This window comes from Punica granatum, chromosome 7, assembly GCF_007655135.1.
Source record: "Punica granatum isolate Tunisia-2019 chromosome 7, ASM765513v2, whole genome shotgun sequence".
Lineage (NCBI taxonomy): Eukaryota > Viridiplantae > Streptophyta > Magnoliopsida > Myrtales > Lythraceae > Punica > Punica granatum.
Genome location: NC_045133.1, coordinates 20772473 through 20786481, shown reverse-complemented (window position 1 = coordinate 20786481; position 14009 = coordinate 20772473). Strand labels below are relative to the sequence as shown.

Here is a 14009-nt window from a genome sequence, read left to right as displayed (position 1 = left end):
AGAGCTGTCCGACTTCATCGGTCAAGACGTAGGAGCGAATGAGATTCTTATGAGTGACACAGTGGGTCTCCACCAACTCTCCCACGTCATAGTTTTGATCATACCCATTTAATGAAACTTTTGTCGAGTATCGCTCTCTGTTGCCCCATTGGTCCTCACAATGGAAGCCCCTCCTTTTTAGTCAAGACAAGATCAACAGGGATGCTCTCCATCTCTATTAAGGAGGAGAATAATTAGTTTGTATCCCAAAGATGCTATTTGTCTCGAAGCCATAACTTGAGGGTAAGAGCTTCGGGCTCGCACATAACTGTCCGACTTTATAAGGCAAAAGCGTAGGAGCGAATAACATTATAATATAAATAAGCTATTAAAACGGCATGATATGTCTCTATAGGTCATTTATTTGCCTATATAACCTTTAAAGCAACAACATTCTTCATACAATTGTTTCTAGTTCTCTTCCTAAGTTTTGGTCTTATTCCTAATCAAATGCTTTCTCCTCCAAACATTAGATGCAATCACTTAAAGAGTAATCTTATAAATCAAATTCAACTACACTGTCTATGTGAACCTAAATGAGGCTAAAACAAAAGTAAAATCGCGATGACCATTCACTTAATTTTAACTTTTACCCTTCACCATTGTATCTATTTGTGGATGACATATATGAGCCTGCACTAAAAGAAATGAAAATTTTAGTTGATTAATTCTACAAAACAAAACATATATATTTTATTAATGATAAATAAAGTAATTATGAATAGAAACTCACAGCTTGCCAAGTAAGCTCTCGTCCCTTTCTTGGAGTCGACGTTGGAAATATGCCACAAAATCCGGGTGATGGTCCAAGATGGTGAGGGAAATATCATCCCGCATGAAAGTTCTTATGCTGCTCAAGCCATATAGTACACGAAAATAAGAAGAATATTATAAAATCAATTATCAAAGATTTAGTAAGTGGTGTACTTACTTTTTTCACAAGCTCATCTACCAAATGTACGACTACGTTCATCAAGAACCTTAAGAGGTCCAAAGGGCAGCTGGTTTTGTATCTTGGATTTTTGTCATTGTAAGTCAAATGCAAGATATCTGTTGTCCAGTACTCTTTGTACTAATTTTGATAACTCAACTGCATAATTTCTTCCCCCAAGGATATGCCCGAGAATTTTTTTTATGAAGTTGAAGTCATTGCTTTTAGCTTGCTCCTCTTGAGTTGCACCATCGGGCAGCTTATAGAGTTGCAAATTGATAAATTTGGCTTCACCCTCGATGACCACCACGTTATTCATGGTGAATTTCCTCGCACATAGCTTTTTCTCTTGGTGGATAAAGACAAGGAGACACAACAGTCCCTTTATAATTGTCTTTATATCGTCATGAACGTACAAAACCGTACGGTGATAATGCCATTATCGATTCATCGTATCTAGTAGATGTTGATTGTCTTGAAGCTACTACTTGAAGTTAATTGCATTGGACTCGCACAGAACTGTCTAACTTCCTAGGTCAAAGATGTACGAGCGAATGAGATTCATGTGAGTAACACTAGGGGTTTCTGCCAACTCTCTCATGTCATAGTTTTGATCATACCCATTCAATGAAACTTTTCTCGAATTACCGATCTCCGTTGACCGCATTGATCATTACAAATGAAGCCCTCTACTCTTTAGTCTTAACAAGATCAATTGAGATGCTCACCATCTCTATTAAGAAGGAGAATAATTAGTTAGTATCCAGCAGATGTTGGATGTCTTGAAGCCATTGCTTGAGAGTAATTGCATTGGGCACACACAGAGCTGTCCGACTTCACAAGTCAAGACGTAAGAGCGAATGAGATTCTTGTGAGAGACACCGTGGGTCTCCACCAACTCTCTCACGTTATAGTTTTGATCCTACCCATTTAATGAACTTGTATCGAGTATCGCTCTCTGTTGACCCCATTGGTTATCACAATTGAAGCCCCCTCCTCTTTAGTCTTGATCAGATCAATTATGATGCTTCCCATCTGTATTAAGAAGGAGAATAATTACTTGGTATCCAGCGGATGTTAATTGTGTCGAAGCCACTACCTGAAGGTAATTGCATTGGGCTCGCATAGAACTGTCCGACTTTATATGTCAAAGTTGTAAGAGCGAATGAAATTCTTGTGAGTGACACTGTGGGACTCTATCAACTGTCCCACGTCATAATTTTAATCATACTCATTCAATGAAACTTCTATCAAGTACAGCTCCGCGTTGGCCCCATTGATCATCACAATTGAAACCCCCTCTCTTTAGTCTTGACAAGATCAATTGGGATGCTCTCTATCTTTATTAAGAAGAGACTAATGAAAGCTGTATATGATGCAAAATTCAGGAAACTCGACTTAAATTTAGTAACAACTAGACTATGGAACTATAAACAAGAGATTATTATACAAAAGAAATACAAGTCCGTCCTTGGTACACGTTGATGCATACATGAAATAAACAAAAATAAAAATAAAAAAAGGAAAAGAAGAAGAAGAAATGAACTATCTACCTACCAATTAGTATAAGCGAGAGGGAACAGTAGAAAAGATATTTTCTGAGTAGGGAACACTTCAGAAGCCCATTGAGAACCCTGGCATGAAACATCTCAGCATATAGAATAGTTCCGGCATCGTGGCGGGTGGATACATCTGGCCCAGCCCAGCACGGTTTCTTTTCGTGCAGGGCCAGGCACGGGCCGTTAAGCCCTGGCTTGGTAGGCTGCTGCCCAGCACGATCTTATTGTGCTGTGCTTTCGGGCCGGCCGAAAATTGCATGCTTGGGAAGGCCCGAACCCGGCACGATATGGCCAGTCTTGGGCCGTGGCATATCGGGCCAAGGCTTATGGGGCAATAGTTAACTATTTGTGTTAACTACTGTACATGCAAATTAACAATAATTAATTATTATTCCAGGCACTTTAAAGTACATACGTCAATTAACTGTGACTAGGTATATTTTAACTAAGTGCATGTTTGGTATTACGGTACGAAAAGGAATGACCATGCTGTCGAGTTCAATCCATTTCATTGTACACAACATAACCTAAGTTCATTGATTTAATTTTCTCTGATTGACCATATTCTCTTCACTGCCTATCCTATTGGTTATTGTTGATCAATTCGAATAGTATACCAGGTAGAACTCGGACAATTAGTGCTTCATTCTGTTAAATTTAGTTTTGCCGTCATGGCCTGAGCTCAACTGTCTCTTGATTGAGATAAGTCTTGATTTCATGATTGGAAGTGACTTCAACTATGAAAATAATGGTTCAAATTGGATCGCTAGTAAAATTCGATGATTGTTAGAAATTATTGCTTTTCCAATGTGGGGATCTATCAACAACTGTCCGGCATTAATTATGTGGCAACTTGAGATCTTTTCACGCTTATCCTTCCCGTACAATACGTCCCAAAATACCCACACTCAAAAAAAAAAAAAAAGCACCCCGCACCCAACGACCGATACCAATATATTTGAGCAAAATTTGGCTGAGACACTCTTCGGTCAACTGACCATGAAGTGGACCTTTTTGGCACTCTCGAAAGGGTGGGCTAACATTGCACGCATTCTTGCAGCACTCAACTATAATCCTTAGCATGCTAATCTCTCATGCAGGAATACTTAATATTGTTCTCCTCCTATTAATTGACATTGGTTTTCCTCATTAAATAATATTAGACCCCATTTGGTGCACTAGAATGGAATGGAAAGAAATTGAATGTAATTTTGTATAGTGAATGTAATTATATTGAGAGAAATTTATTATATAGGACAATTGCAATTGCCTCTATAAAACTTTTCCAAAATAAATTATGGTAATTATATATGACTATTATCTCTCTCATGTATTTAATTGTGACTTGAACCCGACTCGAACCCTTGACCTTTAGCATAGTATTTTTTATTCTCGCGCCTTTATCATTTCACCACCAATGCATCTTTGAATTGAAATGCATTTAATTTATATGTAATATTTTTGTCAAGACTCAATAAATATGTAAAAAATTTATTTATATAATTATTTAAAATTAAGAAAATAATTAATATGAATATGATATTAAATCAAACATTATGCATATATATATCGTTAATTCTCAGGTGGTAAGTTGAAGATTGTTAAATTATCCAAAGAATTATGTAATAAATCATATATAAGCACAGTAGATGAAGTAAAATACATAAAAAGAATGCTAATGTACTATTAATTCAAAATCTACATAATGTAATTCAAATCCATAAATAAATAAAATATATTTTCAACTAGAGTAATTTGAATATCCTTTAATTCATGGTGAATATATTATTTATCTTAGGTAAAAGTATTCCATCAAACTTTTAACATTTTATCTACTTACTATGTAGGTAAAATTTCATAAGTTTGAGGCCAATGAGAATTAGATTTAGAGAAAATTGTATTTTACCTCTAAAAAAATATATTATGGACAAATTAAATTGGATTTAGAAGCAATTAAATCTTTTATATTCTAAAAAAGTATTTAGTGACAAATTTTCTATATGCCTCAACTAATATGTTTCTAAAAGTTATTCTTTTGAGGCAAAATACTTATTTATTGCTAATAATTGTGTTATAGAATTGTAATTTTAGAGGCAAATAAAATTCACTTAAGAGACATATATTGTATTTGTCTCAAAATAATAATTAAAGAGACTGATATTATAATTTTCTCTCATTATTTGTCTCTAATAAGATTTTTCTTGTAGTGGTTGCTAAGTAAAGTCTATCCACGTCCAATTTATATCGTTCAATGAATGCATGTAATTTCAACTTCTATAAGCGAAATGGCAACACAATAAAGAGACATTTGTCACATCTTTATTCATAGAAATTCGAAAGGCCATGCAATAAGAGACTTGCTTTATCCTAAATGATATGTTCGTAACATTCGTTTTAGCTCTACTTTTTTTTTTTGGGTGAATGTTGATACTATAATTTCACTCAAATCTTGCGAAATTTTTAGAACTGTTCAAACGTACAAACAAACCGACGACCCCATGCGCAGATGGAAATTACAGAAGTTCCATCTGTCGAAATGAATTCAAAAGAGAAATCTCAAAGCCAAACATTCGTCTCAACTTTTATGTATTGCATATCGATATAAATTGGTTACACCGACAAATTGACGGCTCTTAATTTTCCTAATTAATAATCTATGGTTAATCAAAATATTAGTAGGGCTCATACTTTGCCTGGACTATAAATTGTTTGCTCTTATGGAGATCTTTTGGCCCTTTTATGCTTGACAGTGAATCTCTTACTCGAGACAGTTGATTTTCAGCTTGACGTCCTCTATGAGTATGCTAAGGTTTAGAGGGTCGAAGATGTTCATAGGCAAGCTTACTTTCGCTGCAGAAAACTGAAGATCTGTGTACTGCCGAGAATCGCTCAAGCACTTACCGATCCCTTTAACAAGTCCTCTCTTGCATATCGTCGGCGGTCAGGCAAATCATTTAGCTGGTTTTCTTGTGGATCTCTCTTGCTAATCATTATAGCACAAGTTCTAAATGATCAAATAACAATATTCTGTGGGTAGAGTCTTTGGGTTTTGTTTTTTTTTAAGTAGGCGGAGTCTACACGTTTTGTTTTTTCAGTTGGATATATATGAGATTTTAGCCGGACATGAATTGTTTAACTTCAACATATTTTACAATAGCTCGGAATGGCATCACGTCGTATAAGCGTGATCCTTCTCATACCAGACGTCGGTATCAAGAGGGCAGTGATGTGCCAACAACCAGCTAGAAGTGTACCGACGCTGCTCATGGATTTAACGCCTTCCATTCTGAAAATCATCATGTAATTAAATATGCTTGTTTAAAAGAAAGATGGAAACCTTAGATGTGATATTTTTTTCGGTTACAATAGGAGGTTCATGATTTAGTACAAGGAAATGAAAATGAAATATAAATAAAAGGGCACAGGTAGTCTCACTGTTGAGAATCAAACCCGGAACCTCTACATTATCAGGTAAGGGTGTTATCCACTGCACTACACCTTCTTTCTCTAAATGTGATATTTTTTATTATATATTATTTTATGTTAAAACAATCAGGTGCGATATCCTAATCTGCTTACAACTCTAAATAAAAAAAAAAGTTCGCAATAATTGGATATATCTTTATTTTTTATCTTCAATATTATATATTGTCAGGTAGCTCATAATTGCGCCTCTTTTTTGTCCAAATACGAAAACCTTCAATAATAATTCCGTGCCAACTCATGAGAAGGAAAAGGATAAATTTAAACCTACTACGACTCTCTTTATTTTCTCCCCCTTTTAGTTTTTATATCTTCGTCTTTTTTTCTTTTTTTCTATTTTCGGTCTCCATATAAGCGACGAATTTCCCCTCGACCCTTTATGCACATCTAATAATGTCCGTCCTAATTTAATTTTGACTACATTAGTTACATGAATAACCTCTCATTTAAAACATTTCCAATCCAACTTGTGAAGTTGCAACATAAAAATACGAAAAAAAATTTAGCTAATAGATTAATGGATTTTTATTAGCATATTAATAGTAAACCATGAATTTATATAATGAAAAAAAATTATATTTTTCGATTATAAAAAAGGCTCATGGTTTAACATAAAAAAATTGAAAGTTAACTAAATAGGTATCAGTAGTTTCACTGGTGAAAATCAAATTAAAAATTTTTAATTCTTTAGCACATACTACATTGCATCACATTTTATTTTTCTTTATTAGTTAATCATCAAAATGTCATTATAAGAAAAAGACCATTTAGGAATACTGACCATTTCTTTAATGTGATTTTGGAAGCTATATTTCCTTGGCTTCAATTGGTTCGTATCACCAACATATGCTCTGTATAACCATCGGAATACGAATTTATGAGACTGAAAACATTACATAAATTTAACAAATGAGAAATTCAAATACAAGCATGCCAGACATCCCCAATATCAGGACCGGACTCCTTTTTTCTAGTGGCTCATGTTGTTCACCATTCTTCAACAGTGTCACAACCCAACATTAATTAAAAGGAAAAAAAAAGGGAAAAAAAGAAAGAAAGAAAGAAAGAAAGACATTCGCACGCAATTGCCCCTTCATGGCTGAAATTTCTCAACCCCTAGCAAACAAATTAATAAAGCAATGGAATTGAAATATGTTTTTGACTCGATTTGAATCAACGAACGACTCTGCAGTTGAGCCTGATTTCCTGACCACCGGTCAGGCTGCTCATCTTGATCATCGAATTGATGAACGCCTTCTCAAACGCCTGCCGGGAGGTGGCGAACTTGGAGACGAGCGCCTTGGTCCTCGGGGACGTGAGGAGGGCTTGGTCTGAGGAGAAGATGCTCCTTTCCTGCAGGAGCATCTTGTAGTACACGTTGTCGAACACAGTCGTGGTCGAGTCCAGGGTGGACCCGGCATTCTTGAGCGCGTTGTGCTCTGGGCACACGCTCCGGAGGCTCGCCGCGAAGGACGAGCTCAGGGTGGGGTCCACTTCTCGGGTGGGGCTGAATTTGTGGATCCTATTTTGAAACGACGAACAGTGGGCAAATCCAAGAGTATGACCTCCTGCATATGCATTTTAGTAATAGTGATCAGATAAATATACAATTCAAAAGTTTAAGCCGTAATTAATTAAATAAAAAGTTAATTATATTTATGTTTTTTCGGTGTGTATACTGATATTCAAAAGTTTAAAGAGTTCCGACTAGTCTAGTTCAAGCCAGGTCAGCACATTAAAGAATAAAGCTATGTCAATGTGGATTCTCTCCATTCACAAAACTCGAATCTGAAACTTTGTTTAAGGAGAACATACGCCGAACCACTTGAGCTAACTCACGTCGATAATTATATTTATATTTTTACATATAAACTATATATGAAATAATCAAATTAAATCAAATTAAATTAAAAAATTACCTGAAAGAGCCACTAAATCATCAAGGGAAAGGCCTCTCTGGGAGAAGCTCTGCTGGAGTTGAGAGAGGTTGAAGGTGGGAGCTGGCAATTGTCTGGTGTCACTTGCCTTTGATACTCTCCCATCTAATCTCCCCTTTGGCACTTCCCATGTAGGCCCACCCGACTATATATCACATCATCATCATCATCCAATTATTAATTTATTGAGAAAATAAATTGAGTCAATAATTATCATTACATTCATATTCCAATATATGATGAAGACTTGACTAGGTGATGTAAATTAGAACAAGTACACATTACCAGAGCAACTGCATCGCGAGCGGCAAGAGCTAATATATCGGCGCAGGATACGATGCCTGGACATGCAGCTTCAATGGCCTTCTTAGCGTTGTCGATGACGTAAAACGCGTGCAGTGAAATGTTGGGAGGGCCGTCCTTCTCCGCCGTGTGCTTTGCCGTGGAGTTCAAGAGCACGGAACCATCACAACCCTGCAGCAATTATAAGTGGGCGCCAGAGATATAGATTAACAATCATGCATGCACACGCCTAACAAAATTCCTACGTGCACGAGGATCGTTATTTTATACGCGTAACATTTGAGCCAGTCACACTGAAGGATTCAGGTGAGCCAATTATGTAGGTTACGACTCTTGAAGGATGCAATAGGCATGCATGATGCATACACACCGTATACATGTTTAGCTTATAAACCTAAGATTGAACATGTTATTTGCATGGATTGGACCTCGGCACAACAGTCGTCACGTCAAAATAGGAAATTGACCTGTACACCCACACACATACATATATATGTGTGTGTGCATAAACTTGTGATCAAAATTTGCTATAAGCTGGTGGATGAGTATCATTACTCGAATGAAGCAGTCGTGGAAGTGCATCCGGAGAAGTGCAGCCGGGACAGTGTTGTCGTTCTTCATTGCCTTCTTGACAGCATTTGTGACCAGAGACTCGAGCTGCGGGCACGAATGGTCGTAGTACTTCGTGGATAACGCAGCCACCGAAGAAGGAAAGACTTGAATCACCACAAGAAGACCCAAGAACACTGCTAGTGCTACAGCTCTCATGGCTGATAATGATTTGAACTTCTCTCTCTCTCCCTCTGCTGCTGCTACTAATTTAATTGATTTTCTTGTGATGGGATGCACGGCAAGAAGAAGATGAAGGGTATTTATAATATCGGGGGTGAAGAGAAAAGGCAAAGACAAGGGTTGCCAGTAGTTGTCAGTAAAAGGGGAGTGTTCGTTAGCAAATTTGGTGATCAAGAACACCGTTAGATAGATAGTGGAGTAGTGTGCTCCTTAAGCAAAGCTCATCATAGAAGACGACAATCTTGCATGTTGTCACTCCTCATCTAATCAACTTCTCCCCGTACTTTTACTTTCTTCTTTATTTTTAAAGTGAAATTCCAAAGTGTTCGGCTAATCATTTTTCAAATATTTGATCATATTATTGAGATACTTTTAATGAATTTTGAATCTCTGCATTATAAATAAAGCCGCTCGTATAAAACGTAATTTGTCAATCAGATCAAGCTGTAGTGATTTTTTCCTATACAAAGGTTGCTAAATTATTATCTTATAATTGATTCAATAATATATGATATATTGATGCCAAATGAAAGGCGGAGGGGTTTCTCCAAAGGAGCATTTGCATTCCTGGATTATACCGTACGTTCTACTATAGACTTACGGTTTAAAAATATAATTTACGAGTTATGCCACTATGGAATTGATCAGTTTTTTTTTTAAATGATGTAATAATGGTTACGATTAATGTTAATGAAGACTTATATCTAATAAATAGACACGGATAGTCTCACTATAAGAATTGAACCTGTAATCTTTCGGTTGATAGATGAGTATGTGCGTCATTGCATTACACCTTCTTTATCATTTTATTGGTGAAAATTCTCAATAATATAAAACTATGACTTTATGGTTTTTGCGCAATTATTCGATGCTCTGCGAGTAAAAGCGTTCTATATATCTTGCAAGACGTACGGTTCCAATTAAAGTCCAAAACATTATCATAATTAACTTTTTCTTTCTTTAAATTTTTTATAAAAAAATATGTTTATTAGGTTTTTGATTGGAGATTAAGTATAGACATGAAGCCAAGTTCGTTAGCAGAATTGGGCCCTACAAAGCCCTTTATTATCAGACAAAGAATGATGTTCGGTGGATTAGAGTTCAACTACTAAAGGTTTTCTTATAATAGAATAAGCTTAGCCCAGGTCAAACGATTCCATCCTCAACTAGCTATAGGAGCACACATATATTTCCTGTAGCCAAAAGAAATAAAACTGAAAATAGTAAGGATAATGAAATTGCCACTCTAATAGATCGAATCGACTTGAGACTCGAGAGAATTGATCGTCCACGATGCCTCGCAGTCGAATTGGTCGTATATGAGAAGAGGGAGAGGCCCGTATAATCGCGATCCGTATTAGAAACAATTCTCTACCTCTTCTGCATTCGTGTTTGATCGTGTGCACGCAGTACATGCCCTGCAATCGAATTGGTTGTAATAAGTTAACTGTTGTTCACGTTTTTGCACCGCGTAGATACATCCATGTGAATGGTTCTCTAATTTTTATTTTTTTTTGGTTACAAGGGAAACTTATCTATCCAGTATAAGAAAATAAAAACCTAATAAAAATGCAAAAATAGCCCCAGCATGAGAATCGAATACGAAATTTCTAAATTATCAGGTGTCATCTCCAATATTTTCTCGGTGTGCAATGTCAGTTCGGTCGAAGCAAAGTTGGGATGGGCCCCCTGGGTAAAGGCCCTATTAAACGGCCCAGGTTAATTTCCATGGGCCCAACTAGCCCATTCATAACCGCAGCAATTCCGTACATACCGCAAGTAATCATCGAATAATGGAAATTGATCAAGGAAAAAGATCTAAAATAGTGAAAATACAGTTATTCAATGCTCGATCTCCCGACTGGATCAGTCAAACTCTATTGAGTTTTTGGATACCAAGGTACACATAAAAAAAAAGTTATTTTATATTCCATTTCATTTATTCTCTTCATTATCAATGTTGAGCTACATATGACATGTATCATCTTATTAGTATATGAAAATCCTCACGACCCTTCACAAATGCAAACAGTGTTTTTAGTAAATCACCTTAGGAATACATCAATTTTTCTGTAACTTTAGGAGCCTCGAGTTCCAGGAGCTTTGAGCTGCGAACTACATGAGCCACTTGACCGGGTTAAACCAAACCAGATCAGACCACATCAAAGGGAAAAGAGCAAAAGACAGTTCCCTCCGGACCTCAAAAAATGCGGCGGTGGCGGGCTGCTCTAACTAAAACGATAGGCACGCCTCAGCCATTTGAGTTCTTGAAGTACTATGTATCAAGTCAAGGTCGACAAGACCCGCATGACCTTATAAACCGGACACCACTTATCCAAAAGCATCCTAGAACATTGGGAGGCTCCTAGAAATGGGTACTAGAATTGCAGAGAGCTGGAGAAGGTCTGCCCGAACTTCCAGTTGGACGGCACAATGTTCGGGAAGATCTTGGTGACGCCGTCGGAGGTGGTCACCTTAAAGGACAGGGACTGCCCATTGAGGTATTTGTTAGACTGCCAGTTCGCCCCCCAGTTCCTGGACATGGATGCCCACGTCCCGGTCTTTGAGCCCTTTACAGATACGGACTGGATGGACCCTGCATTCGCTATGTTGGAAATAAGCACGAGCTCGAAGTAGTCCCTCCCGTTAATGGTGAACCTCACCCCGTGCTTCTTCTTGCATGGGACCCTGCAAGAATCAAATGCTCGGATTAGCTCGTGGTCAGGACTCAGGACCTTCGATCCGATTCATCAATTCACATTTCATCTGTTCGATCAAGTACTCGAAATTAATACGAATGAGAATGATTTGCGATAGGATCCCAGTTGATGAAACTGAACCTTTGATAAATGACGGGAATGATCCCTCCGGCATAGATGCCAATCTTCTCCCAAGCTGGCTGGGCCATATCGAAATGCTGAAGTGGAGAATTGCACCACCCGCCGTTGTTGTTTGGCAAAGCATAGTTCGGCGGGCAGAAGTTGGTCGCGGTGATAGTCACAGAAACTCCCTTCTTGCACCATCTCGGGTCGGTTTTATAGTCACACATGATCTTATAGCACTGCCCGCACACCTTCCCGTCATTGAACAGGGCAGTGCTAAGGGCTGCGGTCCTCGTCCCGTATCCCGTCTGGTAAAGGTTCCCGTACCCACAAGCTCCCCCTGCACCAGACCATCAACACATTTAAAAAATGCAATCTAAACGTATTCGCTGCAAACAAATCTATCATCCCAGCACCAAGGAAGGGACGGTTTATCGACATTACCCATGGTCCCGGAAGCATCGCTGCCGCCATAGAAGGTGGCGTGGGCCTTAGACCACCCTGAGGCAGTGAAGCCATTGGCAGTCTTGAAGTTGAGATTGCCAAGCAACAGCACCAATGCAACAATGGAGGCTGCCATTTTCATCCCTCTCAGAAGCCCAACAGAACAGAAACAGAGGATGGAGAGGAAAGCGTTGATGAAAATCTGAGATGAGCTGCCACTATAAATAAGGAATCACATCCCCATGTGAATGTATGATCCCTCTCCCTCTCTGTCTCTCTTGCAAGTAGAGAAAATTGATGAAATACATTAATTGAGCTTAATTATATTATTTCTAGTTGGGTTATACAATTCCACATTTGCATTTCATACCATATGCCTTCACCAGTCCACATGCACTTCCCCAATTTAAAAGCCGAGAACATTTCACCCTCAACTTCCCCACCAATCAAATAATTTCATTCTCCGACCACGAGCTGCGGCACAATTGACAAGTTACGTACGTATTCACTAAGTAGCGGTTTTCGCCTGTAACGTAATGCGCAGTGTAGGAGTTGAAGAACCTATCAGAAGCATTTCTTGGCCATGACAGAATGATACCAAACATGAATCAATTTTAACGAATAGACTGAGAACAATCCGTAGTCTCGTTAAGAAATTATTGCATTTTCTTGATTAATTTGTTTTTATTGTATTTCTGCCACCTTTTGCTGAAAGTCTTCGGTTGTTGTTTTATGAAGAATGCAGCGGTTATAATATTCAACAAAACTATACATGTATATATACATATTTTAAGTTCGTGTTTGATACTATATATTTGCTCGGAAACCCTTCACATGGTAAGTTTGTAACCCTTTTGACCCATACAATATACAATTCGAGCTCCCCACATATTTCGCGTCTTATGCGCATGAGCCATCTTGACATTTCGATGGGCGACGAATAATAAATTGTCACTATCATTAGATCGGATAACATGTTGATTGATTTTTCGTACTTCCGTAGTGAGAAAGGGTATTGTATCAATATGTTATTCACCGAACTCACTTAAGCACAAGCGTAGATCAGCTGGACTAATTAATGGGACTCGGATACATTTGAGGGATCAATAATTAATATGACCCATGTGATGGAAAAAATATAAAATTAACTTCCTCACGACTAAATAAATACAGACGATAAGAAATTGAAACTAAAATAAGAGTTGACTTGAAAGGACATATGCATATGATAATCTTCGACTGAAATTGCACAAATAGTTCGAGCAAGAGGAATCTTCCCTATTGAGTTTCACTCTTTATGTTCATAATTTTGTGTAGTAACTTTAATTTCCATCAGTTTCTGCAAATAGTCGGACAATTCGCGCTCAACTCAGAGACGTCAAAGAGTCCATCGTCCCCTTCTACATAATCGGATGCACAAACTTTTATTGACAATGGAGTGTTGATGGGATTCAAGAACATCTGAACAAAACGAATATATATATATATATGTGTGTGTGTGTGTGTAATATTATATAATTATTTTATCGGTCCACTTGGGTCATAAATATAGTTCACGCTCGTTGCTTCTGAACTTGTCATCCTGAATAAATGGGCTCACAATGTGTCTATCACATTCCTGCACATGATTTTACGAGCGTGAGAGCAAAACTGCAAAGATATATTAGCTGATTGTAGAAGTAACCTTACATTAGATCGA

The 14009-nt window shown here is 37.6% G+C and overlaps 2 protein-coding genes across 2 annotated transcripts; both read right to left on the bottom strand.

Annotated features, from left to right (window-relative positions):
* Positions 1 to 6859: 6859 nt before the first annotated feature.
* LOC116212723 (peroxidase 64) lies at positions 6860 to 9182 on the bottom strand. The gene is made up of 4 exons (XM_031547379.1): positions 8808 to 9182; positions 8235 to 8423; positions 7932 to 8094; positions 6860 to 7580 (listed from the first exon to the last, which is right to left on the bottom strand). The coding sequence occupies exons 1-4, from the start codon at positions 9018 to 9020 to the stop codon at positions 7186 to 7188; spliced, it is 960 nt and encodes a 319-aa protein (XP_031403239.1). The 5' UTR covers positions 9021 to 9182; the 3' UTR covers positions 6860 to 7185.
* A 1763-nt stretch (positions 9183 to 10945) lies between these two features.
* Positions 10946 to 12653, bottom strand: LOC116213163 (expansin-A11-like). Its single transcript, XM_031548006.1, has 3 exons — positions 12311 to 12653; positions 11885 to 12206; positions 10946 to 11732 (listed from the first exon to the last, which is right to left on the bottom strand). Exons 1-3 carry the CDS (start codon positions 12450 to 12452, stop codon positions 11423 to 11425), a joined length of 774 nt encoding a protein of 257 aa, XP_031403866.1. The 5' UTR covers positions 12453 to 12653; the 3' UTR covers positions 10946 to 11422.
* Positions 12654 to 14009: the final 1356 nt, after the last annotated feature.